General features: G+C 45.7%; 1 protein-coding gene and 1 long non-coding RNA gene across 2 annotated transcripts; one reads left to right on the forward strand and one right to left on the reverse strand.

Annotated features, from left to right (window-relative positions):
- Window positions 1-7,054: 7,054 nt before the first annotated feature.
- Window positions 7,055-20,986, reverse strand: LOC138783982 (serum paraoxonase/arylesterase 2-like). The gene is made up of 9 exons (XM_069959376.1): window positions 20,847-20,986; window positions 19,170-19,240; window positions 18,860-18,915; window positions 17,402-17,570; window positions 15,904-16,030; window positions 13,555-13,755; window positions 10,787-10,868; window positions 7,986-8,114; window positions 7,055-7,299 (listed from the first exon to the last, which is right to left on the reverse strand). Exons 1-9 carry the CDS (start codon window positions 20,918-20,920, stop codon window positions 7,138-7,140), a joined length of 1,071 nt encoding a protein of 356 aa, XP_069815477.1. The 5' UTR covers window positions 20,921-20,986; the 3' UTR covers window positions 7,055-7,137.
- LOC138783988 (uncharacterized) lies at window positions 16,845-17,617 on the forward strand. The gene is made up of 2 exons (XR_011361781.1): window positions 16,845-16,933; window positions 17,376-17,617. It is a non-coding gene; the product is annotated as an uncharacterized lncRNA (long non-coding RNA).
- Window positions 20,987-21,638: the final 652 nt, after the last annotated feature.

Below are 21,638 nucleotides of genomic sequence, written 5' to 3' on the forward strand. Positions count from 1 at the left end.
GTTTGTATGGGGGGGGGGGGGGAGGGGGGGTTCTGTGAGCATTGAAAGTTGTGTAAACTGATTGCACTTCTGAACCTGCCTGTTTCTATATACCTGGAAGAGGAGTCTGTATCCTCTGTTACCACTGATGTAGGCTTTAGATGGCAGCAATTCCCCCCTTAATGCTCAGAACACCCTACATTTATACAGCTCTCATGGTATGCTGGGAGTTGTAGTCTCTGAGAGGACAACCCATTAATAAATCACTGTGTGCAGAGTCTCCTGGTGGCTGCAATCTGTGGGTGACAACCATCAGCCCTGAAGGTCCAGCAATACATCTGTCTCCTTACTGTACTACAACTCCCAGCATATCCTGAGGGCTGCAGACTGTTAGTACATGCTGGGAGTTGTAGTGTCTGCAGCTGTTGTAGTTGGGTCCTATGTGAATTATACACTGGATGCTTTGTGGCATATAAGAACCCAGAGTTCTGTGGGGGCTCAGTGTAGGGAAATGTCCCCAGAACAAAGGAGCAGCTGGGGGTGGCGGGCACTGGGGGTGACAGAGGGAGCAGCTGGGGGTGACGGCTGGGATTGACACTGGGAGCAACCCAGGGGATCAGCTGGGGGTGGCAGGGGGAGCAACCCAGTGGAGCAGCTAGGGGTGACAGGGAAAGCAGCTGGGGGTGGCAGGGGGGAGTAGCTGGGGATGGCAGGGGGGAGCAGCTGGGGGTGGCAGGGGGGGAGCAGCTGGGGGTGACAGGGGGAGCAGCCATGGCGAACAGCTTGGGAGTGATAGGGGAGCAGCTGGGGGTGAACGGGGGAGCAGCTGGGGGTGACAGGGGAGCAGCCCAGGGGAGCCCCTGGGGTGGCTGAGGCATCAGTGACCCCCGCATCAGCTCCGGCAGACGTCTTTGGTTTTTGAGTGTGAGGAAGCTGCACAGGGACTGCTGCTTTGATCCTCTGTCCCGCCCTGATCCACAACCCCACGGAGCGCATGAGTGACGTTGCCAGTGGGAGCAGCCTCTTGTGGCCGAAGGCATAATGCTGCCTCCAGCTACAAGAATGATTGACACAGCGGGGAGCCTATAGCTTATGCTCCTCACTGGGAGCGCCTTAACACTAACACTGTTATCTGACTGGGTAAGTGAGAGCCCAGTCAGATGACAGCATTGATAGAGCACAGCACTATATCAATGTCTGGGGGCCCAGTCACCTGACAGTCAGTGTGCCGCATGCGTGCCGTGTTTAGCAGCAGAATAGGTGTCATTTTACATCAGTGATTCACCAGTGTCCACAGCTCTCCTGGGTGAAATTAACCCTGTTGGTCTCTTGTTAGGTTATGTTAGACGGCCTTTTCTAAAACAGTGTCTGGTAGTAGAATAAGTGTCATTGTCAATTAGTTATTCTGCTGCCAGACCCGGTTTTAGAACAGACCACCTGATGTAACCTGGCATGTGCTTCACACAGTTAACGTCACCCAGAAGAGCTGTGGACAGCAATGGATCACTGTAGTACAATGATCCACCAACGCCCACAGCTCTCCTGGGTTATGTTAACCCTGAGACCCTAAAAGAGTATGTTGACACACTAATAAAGTCTTGTCACAGGCCGGTTCCTTTAACTCTCCAGATATAACTCTCCAGATATAACTCTCCAGGTCCCAGCATAAAACCATTAGATAAAAGGAACCCAGCGCAGTAAATACTGACAAACGTCAAATAGTAATAATGATATAAAGTGATGTATATATTACTGCATGTAACATCGCTCACATGTAACCCCCCAGAAAAGTGAACTGTAATAGCCACAGTGCCAGTCACAGATCCCTTCCATAGTGCCTTCCACACATACCCCCTCAATGGTGCCTGCCACACATACCCCCTCAATGGTGCCTGCCACACATACCCTCTCCATGGTGCCTGCCACAGATGGATGCTCACCATATTGTCAGAAACAGATACCTACCATAATGCCATCTACAGACACCCTCCAGAATGCCAACCACAGGTCTCATCATAGTGCCAGCCACAATCCCCTCCATAGTGCTTGCCACAGATACCCCCTATGGTGGCAGCTTCAGATACCCCTTATAGTTTCAGCCAAAAAACCCCAAACATAGTGCCAGTCACAGAAAGATTACAAACAGTAGTGCCAACCACAAATATCTACATTGTGCCAGCCATGGGCAGCTACCCCCCTTTTAGAGAGTCAACCACAAATGTCCGGCTATCATGTCCACCCTAGACCTCATCTCTCTGCATTTAAAAAGTTGCCAGGTCATCACGTTCTGTAGTTTTAGCTTCTTGACCTGTTTCTGCAGCTATCCTAAAGGGAACTATTTTTCCCATCATCCACTGCTCCCTTGGGTGTTGTGAGCTGGACTGGGGTGCTGGGCTTCTCTCTATGTAAGACTGATTGTACCGTCTCTTTAAGGCTATGTTCACACTACGTAAAACAACAGCCATAGTTTTTTACCGCAAAACTACGGCCGTTGTTTTGAGGAAGATACAATATAGCAATTCGTACGAACTACGGTCATACAACACAGCATTTGAAGACTACGGCCGTAGTTCGTACGGACCTGTGAAAAATTAACATGTCATTTATTTGCAGCCAGTAATGTTACAACTACGGCCGTGAATTTCAATGCGGCCGCACGTGTAAAATTTATTTCGGACAAATTAAACTTGATTTTAGGGCTAGTCTCAGTATTTCAATTAAATGACATGTTTCAGCCCGCTTAAAAACATGCTAGGAGGCAATATTAAACAACGGCCGTTGTTTCACGACCAGCCCGTATACTCGTAATTCTATGGCCGTTATTTTGACCGCAAAATTCCGGCCGGTGAAAACAATGGCTGTTGTTTTACGTAGTGTGAACATAGCCTAAATGTGTGACTTTTGTTGTCTATCGATCATTGCCAGGGAGGGTGTGTCTGAACCCTCCACCTGAGATCACAACATCCATAGTCTGCTCTTAGATTTAACTCACCTTCAATCATCTCCTCTGTCATTGCATTTTCCTATGTAACAGTACAGTAGAGAAGAATCTAGTAGATTGGCCTTTTTCTCTTCCTCCTCCTCCCTTACAACCCGTTATTTCTGAAAAAGACTTAATTTCTTAGTAAACCATCAGGACAGGAAAGACAACCGTATCACCAAGGTTTTGACTTTAAGGCTATGTTTACACTACGTAAAAATAAGGCCGTAGTTCTCGCCGCAGAACTACGGCCATAGTTTTGAGGAGTTGAACATAGCCTTATGTGCAATGGGATCCCGGCCGGAGTGTACACACATCGTATGCACTCCCGTTGGGATCCTATGCGGCGCCGGAAAAAACTGACATGTCAGTTTTCTGCGGCCGGAATTCAGTGAATTGCGGCCGCAGAAAGACCTGTCAGTCACGCACTGTGTGCTATGGGAAGCTCTGATGCGGGCGCATGCTGATGCGCCCACATCAGAGCTCTGCGGCCGGACGGATCATCTGGCCGGTACTTAAGTACCGGCCGCGATGATCCGGGCACAGACCGGCCGTTCCGTGACCCAGCCGGGGTCACGGAACGGCCGTTCTGTTACGTAGTGTGAACATAGCCTAAAGAAGAATTGGAAACAGTTGTAACAAACGTTCAGCTGGGAACGCAGCTCTGCAAAGAAAACTTAAAGGGGATGCAGGTAAAAAGTGATGGTGCATCCAACAATATTCTGGTTATTCTGAATCCCCTTTAACTCTAGAGCCTGTAACCATACAGAGAGCGGGAGTGTTGTATTTTCCATGATGACTTCTCCATCACTATCCGGCCACAAGGTGTCACTAGAGATTTATATTTGACATTAGTGGCTATGTAAATGGTTTTGATTTTCTTTAAATCATTGAGTAATAATACGTTCTATAACTCTATAATATACTTTGTGTTTCATTTCCTGCTTTTTTTAAGATCTCTACTTGTTTCAAATGGGAACATAGTTTTTTTTACATCCAGAGATAGAAAACCTACACAGACCTACAGCAAAACTTCCTGAAGCTTATATCTTTCTGCTATTATTAGTCTAGACCAGTGCTTCCCAACCTTTTCCACCTCGGGGCGCCCCTACTAAATAATGTTCTACAAAATAAGAAAACCGTCATACAGTGACTCACAGGTGACGTCTTCTTTGATCTGAGGAGTCACTTTCCCTTTTCCTCTCCATCCGCCATGATGATTTCTTCCAGCTACTTTTCATCTCTTCAGAACCTGCGAGACAAACAATTTAGGCTCCGCACATTTATAGCAGCTTCCTATCCTTTCTCCCTCCTGTCGGCTCCCATAGTAACTGCGCTGTTTGGTGTTATGGCAGTAAAGCGACTAGGAATGTGGGATGCCCCCTGTATGTAGGATCCCCTGCTGTGCCCCCTGTATGTAGGATCCCCTGCTGTGCCCCCTGTATGTAGGATCCCCTGCTGTGCCCCCTGTATGTAGGATCCCCTGCTGTGCCCCCTGTATGTAGGATCCCCTGCTGTGATAAACTAATAATGCCCCCAGAGGTGCCCCCATATACTAATAATGCCCCCAGAGGTGCCCCCATATACTAATAATGCCCCCAAAGGTGCCCCCATATACTAATAATGCCCCAGAGGTGCCCCATATACTAATAATAACCTTAGAGGTGCCCCCATATACTAATAATGCCCTTAGAGGTGCCCCCATATACTAATAATGCCCCCAGAGGTGCCCCCCATATACTAATAATGCCCCCAGAGGTGCCCCCTATGAACTAATAATGCCCCCATGAACTAATAATGCCCCAGAGGTGCCCCCATATACTAATAATGCCCCCAAAGGTGCCCCCATATACTAATAATGCCCCAGAGGTGCCCCATATACTAATAATAACCTTAGAGGTGCCCCCATATACTAATAATGCCCCCAGAGATGCCCCCATATACTAATAATGCCCCCAGAGGTGCCCCCATATACTAATAATAACCTTAGAGGTGCCCCCATATACTAATAATGCCCCCAGAGATGCCCCCATATACTAATAATGCCCCCAGAGGTGCCCCCATGAACTAATAATGCCCCCAGATGTGCCCCCATATACTAATAATGCCCCCAGAGGTGCCCCCTATGAACTAATAATGCCCCCAGAGGTGCCCCCATATACTAATAATGCCCCAGAGGTGCCCTCATATACTAATAATACCCCCAGAGGTGCCCCCATATACTAATAATGCCCCCAGAGGTGCCCCCATATACTAATAATGCCCCCTGCTCTGCCCCTAAAAAAAAAAATATCCTACTCACCTAATCCGCGCTGTGGCTGCAGGAAGCAGCTCTCCTCCTCTTCGGGCTCCATCTTGCGAGCCACGGGGGCGGGACTTCCGGCAGGCGTGATGACGTCACATCATCACGCCTGCCGGAGAGGTCACGTCCCGGCCTCCCATAGGCTGCTGGCATGAAGTGCCAGCGGCCTATGGGAGTGAATATAGGAGCAGGACGCTGACACTTCCTGCTCCTATATTCTGCTTACTTTAATGTTCCGCCCGCTCATAGTGCGGGATGCTTAAAGGGATGCTTAAAGAGACAGCGCACATTTCCCACCGGGATCCTGCGGCACCCCTGGCGGGTTCTCTCGGCACACCAGTGTGCCGCGGCACCCCGGTTGGGAAACGCTGGTCTAGACAATGCTCTGTGAGCTAAACAGACTAGACTCCAGACTGATATATACACAGCTAGTCAGCTGAGAAGTGATACAGTTGTATCCAGTGTGGACAATGCTCTGTGAGCTAAACAGACAAGACTCCAGACTGATACATTGTACATAGCTAGTCCTGCTCTCAGCTGTATCCAGTGTAGACAATGCTCTGTGAGCTCCTTTTTTCTTCTGCTGTTCTGTTTCAATCCTTTTGTCCAATTACAGTAAATGATGGCCTATCAGCACGGATCAAAGAATCCTGAAGTCCTTTAGCTTCAAGAAGCACGGCATGGATCATAGGATAGCATGTAGTAGTATGATAGTATGAATTTGTCTTAAAGGGATATTCCACTCAAATGTTCCAATCAAATGTTATGTTGCTGCCCATGGTGAGACTAACAATTACTTCCATACTTGTTATTATCAATTCAGTCTTCTTCCCCCAGTTCTCAGCTGCTGCTTTCTGCTGAAAACACAAAAATCTGTGTGTGAGCTTTTCTCTCCGTCTCCCCCTCCTCCCCCCTTCCTTCTGCGACGGTTGATGTAAACAAGTCTTGTTAACATCAGCTGTTTTAGAAGGGAGGGAAGAAGAGGGGTAGACAGAGAGAAAAGCTCACACACAGAATTTTGGGATTTCAAGCAGAAAGCAGCAGCTGAGAACTGGGAGAAGGAGACTGAGTAGATAATAACAAGTATGGAAGTAATTGTTAGTCTCACCATGGGCAGCAACATATCAAAAGTTATGTTTGAGTGGAATACCCCTTTAATCCTTGAGTTAGAATAAAAGACTGAAACACGTCGGTCGTGTTGGGGATCTCTAATAGTTTTTATGACTTCTATACAATGTTTGAAGTTGGATGTTCCCTTGGTGCTGGACTTCACGTCATGTCCTTCCGATGTGTATTTTCCACGTATTTCTTCGGCATGGCCTCCTTCTCCTTATCTTAGCTCCTTAGCTGTATTGGGAGCTCTGGGAGTCAGGAAGTGACATTACCATGTTATCCAGGAAGTGACATCACTATGTTATCCAGGAAGTGACATCACCATGTTCTCTAGGAAGTGAATCCTTGATGGAGTAGTATGTGCATTTCCCGTAATAAGTGTATATTGGTGATTTGTATAACTTTTGGGGGCAATACAATACTTTAATAAAATTTTTGGCAGAACTTTTCCTTTAAATTGCAGTGAGCTCCCCCTACAGGTGTCTACAAGCAACACATTTTTAATGAATTCATATCTATTGTCTTTGTATTGCAGTAATTGCATATAACCTCCCCGACCTTTTCCATTGCATTCACCATTATGCTCTGTGATTTCTGTTTGGATAATAATGTGCGGTGCAGTAGAGTCTCAGGCAGTGCACCACCTCTGTCCATTGAGATGCATGGATGGCATAGAATCATTTTAGGAAGAAGAATTTATTTTGGTTTACAGTTCATAAAATTTTTTACAGCTTAGTATCCATCATGCACAAGGTGAGACGTCTCAGTGCAGCGGGCAGTGCAGGGCTCGATGGAATACTGTGCCCACCAGCAGCTGCCCCTTGTACACAGATGCACAGGACGACCCCTGGATCACTGACCGATTGTTTGCATAGACTCTGGTGATGACGGGGTTATCTGAGTGGATATTCTGAACACGGATCACCTGACATGGAAAATAATAGAAGAAATGTGAATAAAAAGCAGCACAAAGATCACATACAGCCCATATGGGGGGCAATAACATAGTGATGGGGTAATATACCTGTATCCATCTGGCTATACAGTATAGATGGGCTATAACCTCATATGTCTCCTGCACCACACATAGGGGGCAGCACAGAGCAGCACTGCAGGGGGCACTGGTGAGCGCTGAGGTAGGAATAGTGGCTGCCTCTGTTATGGGGGCACCTGTACCTGGCACTGGGACTGGCTCTGTTATTGGGCTCTGCCTATAGGTTTGTGTTGGGGGTACTGTGACTAACCCTAGGGGGCGCTGTAGTTGGTTCTGCAATAGAATAAAATACACTTTGCCCGGAGCTGCTCTCCTTGTACTGGTACAGACTATGGTGGTGGCTCAGTACACTATACAATAGTGGTGTTTGGGGTCTTCTGAGCAATGAGACATGTCAGACCGGCACCAGGTAACAGATTGGTGGTAAATAGATCAGACAGATCTCTCCAGCTCACTTATCTACCCTTCTCCCATTAGATGTGTCAGCCAACAGTGGTCACAGTAGCCCCTCTCCTGTGTGTTTCACTCAGGTTTCTTAGTAACTGTTGGACTTCCTGTCTGGGTGACCACCATTGGATTCCATGCACAATAGTATATATCATAGCTGATGGACTGACCTCTGAACCAGGGGGGTCTTCTGGATTGTATATGAAGAGTTTGTACAAGTTTGGATGACCGCCTGTCCAGATATCCCCAGTAACTGGATCCACAGACAGATTATCCACAAGGGTATTTACATCCACTGACTAGAAATAAATAAAAAAAAAAGATTGTGAGACTAATGCTGTGAAACAACATCATTTACTGTAGAGACCTGCACTGACTATTAGACTAAGGAGGAAATAAAAGATAGATAGATAGATAGATAGATAGATAGATAGATAGAAAACTAGATAGATAGAAAACTAGAAACATTTTTACATTAAAAGTGCAGGGTCGTTAACAGAATACAGACAGTGCAGCACAGCAAAACGCAACATTTTAGCGGCATTGCACCAACATTTTCTCACTTGAAAATGGCACATTGCCGCTGAAACATTGCGTTTTGCTGTGCTGCACTGTCTGTATTTTGTTAACGACCCTGCACTTTTAATGTAATAAATTTTCTACTTGGTTTTTTCACTAACCTTGGAGTGCTGTGGATAATCTGTGGAGTGGCTAAACAAGAGTCCGTGGTCGGGACTGACCCGCTGGGACCCATTCACATTACGGGAGTGCTGCTCACTTTCCAAGAACTAACTAGATAGATAGATAGATAGATAGATAGATAGGTAGGTGGTGTCCCACTGTTAAGTGCCTTGGGCACCTGTTACAAAGTTCTCACTCCAGGTTAAGTGGTGAATAAGGTAGTATTCTATAGTTTCACCACTAGGTGTCAGTGTTATTTATAAGTCTTGTTGTTCCATGCACAGCTGAAGTTAGCAATGGGTTAATGTTACTGTGTTCCAATGTGTTCTGTGATAGCCAATAGGAGATGCTCTCTCTTCTTCTACATATCCCTGCTCTCCACACACACTAGAACTGTAGGAGGAGTTAGTAAGCTCCGTGTGGGAGGAAGTCAGTTCAGTGTGGTCTAAGATGCGAGTGTGTACAGATGTGGTTAGAGATAACCAGTTCTTTCAGTCCTTATACTATATCTACTATACTGTGCTAAGCACTTTATGGGAGAGAAGTCCAGGGACACCCAAACCCACTTCATGAACCAGTCTATCAGGTGCAGGGCAGTATCCTGAGACACAGGAAGGAGACACAGGAAGGAGACACAGGAAGATCTACGTATCCTATCTCGCAGTGCAGGTAACTGGGACACCCCCGGAAACTTAGCTTCGCCCAGATAACCACGACTGGGGCTTGTATCACCCTATTAGGACGGGTTACTTGACACTGTAGGGCACAAGGTGGTCAGACACAGTCTAAACACAAGAACAAGTAAACGTCTCACTCTACAAGTATTCTCAACAGTTGCTACATTGGGTCAGGGCTCCCTCAACAAACTCTTCTCCTCTCTTCTGCTCAACTCTCCAAGCACTGCTACAACTACTTCTCTTCTACTCTACTTCTTAAGGCACCTCCTCAAGCATAAGCAAGTTTCAGCACTAAAGTCTGTGTGAAGATTTATCTATTTTACTAAAGTGTATTGTATTGCTGAGAGACTTTGTAGTAAAGCTGTTCTATTTTTGATATCACTGGAGCACTGAAGCACCTATACACACTAACGCACACCTTGGGTTATTTTTCCCCTTTCTGTGGGTGGCGATATCGATAGTCCGAGTGGGTCAGTTGCCACTCAGGACTACTGTGACAAGAGCCCAAGGAACCCATCACAACCCGGCAGGTCACCGACCATTTGGGGAACACTGCCAGCCACAACACAAAGCAGGTATCACCATCACACCTGTGTGCTGGACTAGCACTGGCCCTCTCTGGCTGAGCTGTCACAACAACACCTACACCTGTAACCTAACATAATACCACCACCAGGTACCTCACCACAGATGGATAGATAGATTAGATAGATAGATAGATAGATAGATAGATAGATAGATAGATAGATAGATAGATAGATAGATAGATAGATAGATAGGAGATAGATTAGATAGATAGATAGATAGATAGATAGATAGATAGATAGATAGATAGATAGATAGATAGATAGATAGATAGGAGATAGATTAGATAGATAGATAGATTAGATAGATAGATAGATAGATAGGAGATAGATAGATAGATAGATAGATAGATAGGAGATAGATAGATAGATAGATAGGAGATAGATAGATAGATAGATAGATAGATAGATAGATAGGAGATAGATTAGATAGATAGATAGATAGATAGATAGATAGATAGGAGATAGATTAGATAGATAGATAGATAGATAGATAGATAGATAGATAGGAGATAGATTAGATAGATAGATAGATAGATAGATAGGAGATAGATTAGATAGATAGATAGATTAGATAGATAGATAGATAGATAGATAGATAGATAGATAGATAGGAGATAGATAGATAGGAGATAGATAGATAGGAGATAGATAGATAGGAGATAGATAGATAGGAGATAGATAGATAGATAGGAGATAGATAGATAGGAGATAGATAGATAGATAGATAAATAGATAGATAGGAGATAGATTAGATAGATAGATAGATAGATAGATAGGAGATAGATAGAAAGATAGATAGATGATAGATAGGAGATAGATAGAAAGATAGATAGATAGGAGATAGATTAGATAGATAGATAGATAATAGATAGGAGATAGATAGATAGATAGGAGATAGATAGATAGGAGATAGATAGATAGATAGGAGATAGATAGATAGATAGATAGATAGATAGATAGATAGGAGATAGATTAGATAGATAGAGTAGATAGATAATAGTTTTGAGCTATAAACTACATTTTTACCTTTATTGGGGTGAGAGACCAATCTTCATTCTTTTTAAAGACATTTATTGTATGAGCCGTGATATCCGCAGCATAGATGTATCTACAAGACACAGTAGAACAGTGAAACCGAGGAGCAGAACAACTGCCTTAGCCGCCATTGTGTCTGTTACAGGGCCCGCTTCGTCAGGGGGCCCCACAGCCTGATCATGTAATAGACCGTTCCCCCTAAGCTGACGACTGAACAAACAGTTAATACATTACCTCTTCACACTCTGGGTCTCCTGCTCTCTGCTTGCTTCCTGTTCCTGTGGCTGCAGCTATAGAGCGGCCTGTCTGAGCTGACAGGCAGCGGCGGTCCCGGCCAGTGATTGACTGAGCGGGCTGTCAGCTGAGACAAGCCACTCTGAAGCTGTAGCCACAGGACTGGGAAGCATACAGCACCGTATATGGCAGCATGGTGGCTCAGTGGTTAGCACTGTATATGGCAGCATGGTGGCTCAGTGGTTAGCACTGTATATGGCAGCATGGTGGCTCAGTGGTTAGCACTGTATATGGCAGCATGGTGGCTCAGTCGTTAGCACTGTATATGGCAGCATGGTGGCTCAGTGGTTAGCACTGTATATGGCAACATGATGGTTTAGTGGTTAGCACTGTATATGGCAGCATGGTGACTCAGTGGTTAGCACTGTATATGGCAGCATGGTGACTCAGTGGTTAGCACTGTATATGGCAGCATGGTGGCTCAATGGTTAGCACTGTATATGGCGGCATGGTGGCTCAGTGGATACCACTGTATATGGCAGCATTGTTGGTCAGTAGTTTGCACTGTTTATGACAGCATGGTGGCTCAGTGGTTAGCACTGTATATGGCAGCATGGTGGCTCAGTGGTTAGCACTGTATATGGCAGCATGGTGGCTCAGTCATTAGCACTGTATATGGCAGCATGGTGGCTCAGTCATTAGCACTGTATATGGCAGCATGGTGGCTCAGTGGTTAGCACTGTATATGGCAGCATGGTGGTTTAGTTGTTAGCACTGTATATGGCAGCATTCTGGCTCAGTGGTTAGCACCGTATGTGGCAGCATGGTGGCTCAGTGGTTAGCACTGTATATGGCAGCATGGAGTCTCAGTGGTTAGCACTGTATATGGCAGCATGGTGGTTTAGTGGTTAGCACTATATGTGGCAGCATGGTGGCTCAGTGGTTAGCACTGTATATGGCAGCATGGTGGTTTAGTGGTTAGCACTGTATATGGCAGCATGGTGGCTCAGTGGTTAGCATTGTATATGGCAGCATGGTGACTCAGTGGATACCACTGTATATGGCAGCATGGTGGCTCAGTGGTTAGCACTGTATATGGCAGCATGGTGGCTCAGGGGTTAGCACCGTATATGGCAGCATGGTGGCTCAGTGGTTAGCACTGTATATGGCAGCATGGTGGCTCAATGGTTAGCACCGTATATGACAGCATGGTGGCTCAGTGGTTAGCATTGTATATGGCAGCATGGTGGCTCAGTGGTTAGCATTGTATATGGCAGCATGGTGGCTCAGTGGTTAGCACTGTACATGGTAGCATGGTGGCTCAGTAGTTAGCACTGTATATGGCAGCATGGTGGCTCAGTGGTTAGCACTGTACATGGCAGCATGGTGGCTCAGTGTTTAGCACTGTATATGACAGCATGGTGGCTCAATGGTTAGCACTTTATATGACAGCATGGTGGCTCAATGGTTAGCACTGTATATGACAGCATGGTGGCTCAATGGTTAGCACTGTATATGGCAGTAAAGTTTAGTTGGGGGGGGGGGGGAGCCAGTCAGAGTATTCCAGTCTGCATCTAACTGAGTATACCTACTAAAATTTTTCCCAGGACCCATTTATAAGACAATACCCTGAGTCAGGGTGTGTATTGAGATCCCCTTCTTCAGCACACTTATTCCCTAGCCATGTCGAGCTAGCGCTGTAAAAGGACACGGGTCAACCCTATCCATGCTGGGCACCTATCTTCTCTCAATAACTTGCCAGGAAGAAACAGACAGTGGCTAGGTAAGCTCAGTTGAAGTAAAAAAAAACACAAGTGTGAGGTCTCCCTAAGGGTCGCCCTGATAGCTAGCTGTACATAAGAGGTGGGGCCTATGTTCCTAATGTAGTGTCACTCGGTGGCCACAGACAGCAATAGGCTGAAGGTCATACCTGTGGGCGTAGGTTCTCTCTTCTAAAGCCTAACAGCTGAATAGAGCCCCAACTCTCCTCATCCTACTGGCAGTCCATCATCACCACTGCAGAGTAATAAACAAAGTAAAGTCTAAAGTGTTACAAAGATTTAGAGACTATTACAAAGATTTAGAGACTATTTCTATACCACCAGTGAGAGGTTGAGATATTGTCTATATTTCCAACTTTCAAAGTATTTCTATATATGCTGTGAATTGTCAGAGTATTATATAGCAACAGTAAAAAACCTATTTCTTGTATACCCTGCACTTTTGTAAAAGAGAGGGACTGTTATAGTGTGTACTGTGCCTTTAAGATGTCCTACAGTAAAGTGCAACTGTTTACGTTCACCTGAGACTCTATGATTGCTCACACCTACACCTGCACCACGGAAAATGTTCCACCTAAAAAGTGTGTGTTGGTACATCCAGGGGTGGGCACACACCATTCCTGGCCACCATGACAAGTGCCTAAGCCTTACCATCTTGCCCCCAGCTAAACACCACCTGGCTCCCCTGGGTTACCCCAGGTACAACTAGTCAGTGACAAAGAGACGTAGCAGCAGACCACTTACTGTTTGTCATTAGAAATGGTAATTCCATTGGCACCGTCAAATCCTTTGGCCACTTCCCTCACATCACCAGGGCTGTAATACACGACGCCCGTCCACCCGAGTCCAAGAAATAATTCCATAAAGCTCATGAACACACTGGAAAAGTAAGAATCGATGGTGGCGTAGAAGCTGTCAGGCCCAACGGCAACTATATCATTAACACTAAAGAAAGACAAAAGCAAAAAACAATATAAGTAATTTTGAAACAAACAAGATTCGCATGACATCACGGAACCTAACAGAAACAAGGAGACATGATGTCATCAGAATCGCAGAGCAGCCTCCACCTTGGATCGTATCTCAGTATTTCAGTTCTCTCAAGAGTCTTCAGGAAAAAGAGGAGACCCCCAGAAGAGCTGTTGGCCATCCCTAAATACCTCTTCACCCCCTGCACCATTGTAGGCAATAGGGGAGATTTGTGAAATTGTGTTCAAAGGAGCAATGTAGCAGTTGCCCATAGAAACAAATCAAATTGATTCTTTTGTCATGTCCCAGGACTAGGTTTCATTCACTGACATGTGTCTGTGTTATTTTACATTGCCTGTTATTAGTTTGTCCCTTCTGTCTTCCTGTACCCTATCTATAATGTTATAGCTCCTCCCCTCTCCCTCCTGTACCCTAGCTGTGATGTTATAGCTCCTCCCCTCTCCCTCCTGTACCCTAGCTGTGATGTTATAGCTCCTCCCCTCTCCCTCCTGTACTCTAGCTGTGATGTTATAGCTCCTCCCCTCTCCCTCCTGTACCTTAGCTGTGATGTTATAGCTCCTCCCCTCTCCCTCCTGTACCCTAGCTGTGATGTTATAGCTCCTCCCATCTCCTTCCTGTACCCTAGCTGTGATGTTATAGCTCCTCCCCTCTCCCACCTGTCTTCCTGTACCCTAGCTGTGATGTTATAGCTCCTCCCCTCTCCTTCCTGTACCCTAGCTGTGATGTTATAGCTCCTCCCCTCTCCCTCCTGTCTTCCTGTACCCTAGCTGTGATGTTATAGCTCCTCCCCTCTCCCTCCTGTACCCTAGCTGTGATGTTATAGCTCCTTCCCTCTCCCTCCTGTCTTCCTGTACCCTATCTGTGATGTTATAGCTCCTCCCCTCTCCCTCCTGTATCCTAGCTGTGATGTTATAGCTCCTCCCCTCTCCCTCCTGTACCCTAGCTGTGATGTTATAGCTCCTCCCCTCTCCCTCCTGTACCCTAGCTGTTATGTTATAGCTCCTCCCCTCTCCCACCTGTCTTCCTGTACCCTAGCTGTGATGTTATAGCTCCTCCCCTCTCCTTCCTGTACCCTAGCTGTGATGTTATAGCTCCTCCCCTCTCCCACCTGTCTTCCTGTACCCTAGCTGTGATGTTATAGCTCCTCCCCTCTCCTTCCTGTACCCTAGCTGTGATGTTATAGCTCCTCCCCTCTCCCTCCTGTACCTTAGCTGTGATGTAATAGCTCCTCCCCTCTCCCACCTGTCTTCTTGTACCCTAGCTGTGATGTTATAGCTCCTCCCCTCTCCTTCCTGTACCCTAGCTGTGATGTTATAGCTCCTCCCCTCTCCCTCCTGTACCCTAGCTGTGATGTTATAGCTCCTCCCCTCTCCCTCTTGTACCTTAGCTGTGATGTTATAGCTTCTCCCCTCTTCCTCCTGTCTTCCTGTACCCTAGCTGTGATGTTATAGCTCCTCCCCTCTCCCTCCTGTACCCTAGCTGTGATGTTATAGCTCCTCCCCTCTCCCTCCTGTACCCTAGCTGTGATGTTATAGCTCCTCCCCTCTCCTTCCTGTACCCTAGCTGTGATGTTATAGCTCCTCCCCTCTCCCTCCTGTACCCTAGCTGTGATGTTATAGCTCCTCCCCTCTCCCTCCTGTCTTCCTGTACCCTAGCTGTGATGTTATAGCTCCTCCCCTCTCCCTCCTGTACCCTAGCTGTGATGTTATAGCTCCTCCCCTCTCCCTCCTGTACCCTAGCTGTGATGTTATAGCTCCTCCCCTCTCCCTCCTGTACCCTAGCTGTGATGTTATAGCTCCTCCCCTCTCCCTCATGTTGCAGCCATTTCCTTCTACAGTTCAGTACAAGTTTTCTGTATCCTGCTGTAGACCTTGGTCATTATATATTCTTTTCACACCGTTGTAACCAGCATTTTGTACAAGATTTCTGCCTGGAATAAACTTGAAACCTTTGAAGTGCATGAAGATTAATTGCAAACCCCACCCGAACTGGAGACGACAAAAGTGGTGCTGTCTCTGGAAGAAAGTGGCCATGTTTTTCTAAGACTGGATAACCCCTTTAAGAAAATTATATAAGTCTACGAGGAGGGAAGATTTTCTGTACCTGGTGAAAAGTTTGTGTGTGACCGACTTCAGATGGACAAGTAACTTTTCTTCCTTTACAAATCTGAATATCTCAATAATTGATTGTAACTGTGGATGATTCACCACAAAGAGATAGACCGTACCATCTGCAAACAGAGGGGGACAAAGAGAACTAACAGACACAGCATAAGTGCACATCTACATAAATGGACACCATGACGGAAACCCAATGGATACCATTATAGTCAACGGGAGCTATTGGGGACTGCTGGTGCTTGTCATGTTTTGGATCTGGCACTGCTCCATTCATCTATTAGTGAGGAGGAATGGGGGGGGGGGGTGTTCAGGACATTTAGGTTTGAGTCCAAACTGGACCTCCATGATAAAACCTGAGAGATACTGGAAGGGGACATCATACAGTAGGAGATGTGCGACCAATGATATCTGCTTCATTTGATAAAAAATTAAATTCTTATGCAGACCTGTGTGTCTCTACGGTTACAGACTACAAACAAACCCTGTGTAGTCTGACCCTGCAGTCACGTATCTTTCCCTTCCATCTGTCATCTCTCCTATCATTTTCTGATGCCCATAAGAAGGAAGTAGAAGCAGAGTAACACGACTGTCGGATCAGACTACACAGGGTTTGTCTGTAGTCTGTAACCACGGAAACACATACTTCTACATCGTAACTGTATACACAAAACTGTAGAATATCTGTTTTAGCAATTGACAAGTAGTTGTAAAAGTTTATGTACTCTTTAAGCTTCACTTTTCGGCACTAATTAGAATGTTGAAAACTTGTTTGTCCTCATGCGGTCCTTAGTTTTTCCCCTCAGCTGAACTTTACCATGGCTGGTGTCCAGTATTTGATTGGCCGTTTTCGGTGACATTGATCTGTGTCCTGTGGTATAATGATCTCGGCCTTGTGCTTGGGACATCAACGTTTATTATGAGTGACCTTTACCATGTGCTGTGCTGGAGAACCTGGTGCAATACCTTTCTACAGGAGCTTCAGGATGCGTCTCCTCTTCTCCTCCTATCCCCAGGTATATATGTGATACTATGTGTAATGTCGGATATATCAGGCCTCGTCCTATAATGTCTCTTTGAATGCATTTTAGCCACAATAAGTGCAAATATAACACATGTAATGTATGTCCTATTATTATCAATGGGAACATGTAGTGTAGATGACAGAGCACACTGGGGCACCTGGTATACGGGGCAGATATATCACATATGCTGGAATAGGGGACGTGTCATGTACCTGCAGGAAACACTGTAAATCCAGGATGGGAATTTGTTCCATTGATTGGTTTCACACTGAGGACCTTGTAAGGTGGCGGCCATGGAAGTGAGTGACCGTCCCTATAGACATGAGAGTGTTGGTGGATCCTGTAACTCTCATATCTCAGGAGCTACAACCAGACTGGCCCCTATTCTCTTCCCATTTGCCCCAGTTCTGATCCCCCATGTTGTTTCTATTAGGAAGGAACCGATAATGAACGTCTCACCCTTCTCATCGATGTACGTGCTCAGCCCATGGGGGTTAAAGGAAGACGCATCAAATCCTTCACTGATGCTCAGAGGGGAGGGAATGAGGCCGCCATCTTCCAGGTCTAACAGGAGGATTTTTCCAGGTTCATCAGGTGCAAAGCTCTTCATTCCGGGATACTTCAAACCCTTAAATATGGAAGAAATAAGTATAAATACATAGAGATGTATACAGACAGGTTGTGTATTTCTGGCATCAGCTGAGAAGTTATACAGTTGTATCCAGTGTAGACAACGCTCTGTGAGCTCTACAGCCTGGACTCCAGACTGATACATTATAAATAGCTAAGATATATATATATATATTCTGTAAAATGAGCTCTTATAAGTCTCTGGAATATACACTAGTCCACAAAACCCTAAAAACTCCAGTAAAATCCCGGGGAAGGGCGTCACTGCTAGGGGAACATGTAATAAGAGCAAGGAAGATATAAAACTTATTCTGCAGTTTCTTAACCCATCAGCAGGGTTACATTAGATTATATATACATCCACCATTGTGTGTATATTCATTTGGGAAAACCTTTTAGACTCCACCCCTGATCCTTCCAGTAATTTTGAGGCATATTTGGGTGATTTTGTTTCCCACCATGAGATCTGATAGTTGGTGAGTTATGGATATGCCACAGATGTCATTTGCATAGGTAAATCAAGGCTTCCCTCTTTTCTCAGACCACCCATCTGGGGAGCTGTCCCTTGTGTTGCTCATTATCAGCAGCAGTGTAAGACTTAGGCTAGGGCTATTCATCCCCATTACATTGCCAGTCTGTTGAGTTCAGTTTTTGTGTTGTAATTGGCCAGAGAAGAAAAAGAAAGGATGGCCAGATGTAAGTACTGCCAGCAACCAACCCAGCCCTGGTCCTGGCACCTGAACAAGCAATAGCTGTGCACCATGGATGGGGCTCTCAGGGGCTCAATAACAGCAGTGACAGCCCTAACATCACCTGTCACCACTCTGAAGGGTTAAAGGGAATGTATAATTTCTCCTAAGGTATGTTTTCTATCACCTGGTCAGCATCGGCACGTAGAACCCGGCGGCGCAGTCCATTTACAAAACTGCCGCCCAGTTCCTGTGCTATGTGTGCTCTGCAATTAGGCCCGCTCGGTGCACTGGAGATGGGCCCAGCACCCCCAGTTCACCTATATGGGTACACTGGGCCCACCTCCAGTGCATCGAGTGGGCCTAATTGCAGATGGAGAAATCGGCACAGATGGCGTGGATCGGGCGTCGGTTTGTAAAATGGACCGCGTGACCGCTGACCAGGTGATATTAAAAAAATTCGGCAGGAGGAAAGGTACATTTGCTTTAATGTAAAAAAAAACAAAAAAAAAACAGGTTCTAAAAAAAGTCCATACACCGTACAGGTAACTAAGTCATAGTGGGGGAGTCTATGACTCCAGAAACCGCAAATACTCACTGTACTTATAAAGGCCAAACCATTAGGAAGAACATCGATATCCTCAGAACCGGCCTCTGTGATGGAGCAGAATAAAACATGAGGATTAAGGAGCTTTTATACTCCAGAGCTGCAATCACAATTCTGACGGCTGGAATCTCCCAGCATTCCTTGTATAAAGCCTGAGCTGGTGGTTTGTAGGTTGGGGCCTGTAGTCTTTGTATCGGACGCTGCAGTGGGATCTCATGTAGGAAAAACTACCTGCATTATAGGAGCTCATATATAACACACATAATAAATACATAGATAGTATTCCCATATAACAACGTACCTATCCCCTTCAGGAGCTGACAGCCCGGGAGGTCGACAGGCTCCACCTCATTGAAAATCAAGGCTCTATTGCTGCCAAAAAAAATTATGTTGGGTGAATGTACAATGGAAAATTACCGATAGTAAACTAATAACTTCTAGCACTCAATGCCAGTCTGCTGCATCAAAAGCCAATGCAATAGTCACCTGTACTATAAAGGTTAATATTGTAACACGGATCCTCTGTATATGTTACACTATGTTAGAGAAACCTTTACACCGGGCTTGAGCGGCCTGTGTGGGATTTGTACATATTACATAACGTTCTAATATTGTATGAAGCCTCATGATGTGTACAGGATAATATACTGTATGGCTGCAGTGTCCCATAGCGGGTGTCCACTGCTTTATCTATACATGTATAGGTCGGTACTGTATGTATTATATGCTCTGAGACTGAAGGTTGTAGTATGCTGCTCCCACCACTTGATGTCACTGTAACTTGTACCTTATATTGCAGAGCTGAAGTAGAAACTATTCTAAGGGTTAACTGTCCTATGTTTACTGTAGGTGTTTATGCCACTGTCTGATGACTCTAAGTTCCACCAATCCCTGAGTTAGCTACCTCAGAGGGTCTCCAGCCCTATCCTATGGGTTCTTTAGTTCTAATTAAACCCCCCCTGTAGGTGTATATATAGTGGGGTTGGGACTAGTTTAGGCAGATTTTCACATTCCAGTGATTCCAGATCCCTGATCCCAGAGTTTTCTAAGTAGACTCTTCCCGGGCCTGGCCTGGAGGCCAGGACCCATTCCTGGGCTACTACGCTGAATCAGAGTGTGTATGCAGAACTTTATTTAAAAGTTTCCTTAACACACCTGATTTCCTAGCCATGTACAGCTGGCTTGGGACAATCCCTATCCATACTGGGTGACATTCTCTCGGATGATCACCCTAGGACAAAGTCAGTAGCTAGGAAAGAGCTGATTGCCGAAAACTCTACTGCAAGTGCTAGGTTCCCTTAAGGTTTGATGAGGCGGCTAGCCTAGTTGGTGCAAGGAAAGATTTATTGTTTCTACTTGACAGATCTAAAGGCCAAGACCACTGATGCGTCTATCACTGAGGGTATCCAGACTGTAATATACAGTAATCCCAGTGCCCCCCACAGAGCCCTCAACAGGGGCAAATGCAGGAATTCTGAAAGGTCCATAGGTGCCCCTGCTGGAGATGCATAATGCCCCCCACTATACCGACAGTGCAGGAATGGAGGGGTGACTGGTGACCCCTTTATCTCATGCTGTAGTTATTTGTAGAGTTACAGTCTTTACCCGGTATTTATACCCTCGATGGATCACTATGGGGGGAATCACTGATGATATATAATGTAATAGTACTCAATGCCAGTCTGCTGCCGCTAAAGCTCACTGTGTTATCTTGTATTAAAGAAGTGATGGCTTCACAAGGAGGAACATATATCAGCTTCTCATCATGATGTAAGAATTATTATTACCCTAAAAGTAGGGAGGACACATGGGGGATATCCAGAACCCCATATACTGTCCTGTTATGTATATAAGAGGAGCTCAGATTACAGCGACCGGCGCTTCTCTGTGCTGGAATCCAGGAGAAAGGTCACTACTATAGAATCCCAGGAACCTACAAATCAAGGTTAGTGCAGAAGAGCGAGAACAAGACCCTTACCAGAAACTCATGAGCCTTTCCCCCAGGACGGCCAGGAAAACCACCAGGAGGGTCACCCTGCCCAGAGCCCCCATGTCTGCGGTGATGTCCCTGCTGTCCTGATGATGAGCGTGAGGTCTGTGATCACAGCAGCACAGGCTCCCAGCACTGAGGGTTGTGTAAGCGGCTGTGTCCTTCTGACCTGTTCCTATATACCTGTAAGAGGAGTCTGTATCTTCTGTTATCTATACGCTCCCAACACCCAGACCTGCTTAGTATACCATTTATGACTTATTGACCCCATAGCAGTCACATGCTCTGTCTTTATGATCGTTCTGTTAATGTAATTGCCATATAATAATGACTTGACAAAAAAAATTAAAGTATAAGCATCAAAATTTCTACCCTACAACTACTTTTACATGAAAACCAGCACAGATGATTCCACCCTACAACTACTCATACATGAACGCCAACAGCAATGTTTCCATCCTGTGACTACATATTTATAGATTGTTAGTAGAGATGAGCTTGCTTAAGTCCGATCGTTCAGAATTTTAATATCGGTGGCTGAAGAAGTTGGATGCAGCCATAAGCCATAGGCTGTATCCATGTTTTCCAGGACTGCCTAGGGCTGCATCCAACTTCTTTAGCCACCGGTAATCAAATACCAAACAATCAAGGCATGGTTGAGTTGCGCTTGTCTCTAATAAACATGAATACTTTTACATGAATGCCAGCAGAAATCCCTCCAACTACTTTTACATGAATGCCAGCAGAAATCCCTCCACCCTCCAACTACTTTTACATGAA

This window comes from Dendropsophus ebraccatus, chromosome 2, assembly GCF_027789765.1.
Source record: "Dendropsophus ebraccatus isolate aDenEbr1 chromosome 2, aDenEbr1.pat, whole genome shotgun sequence".
NCBI classification, from domain to species: domain Eukaryota; kingdom Metazoa; phylum Chordata; class Amphibia; order Anura; family Hylidae; genus Dendropsophus; species Dendropsophus ebraccatus.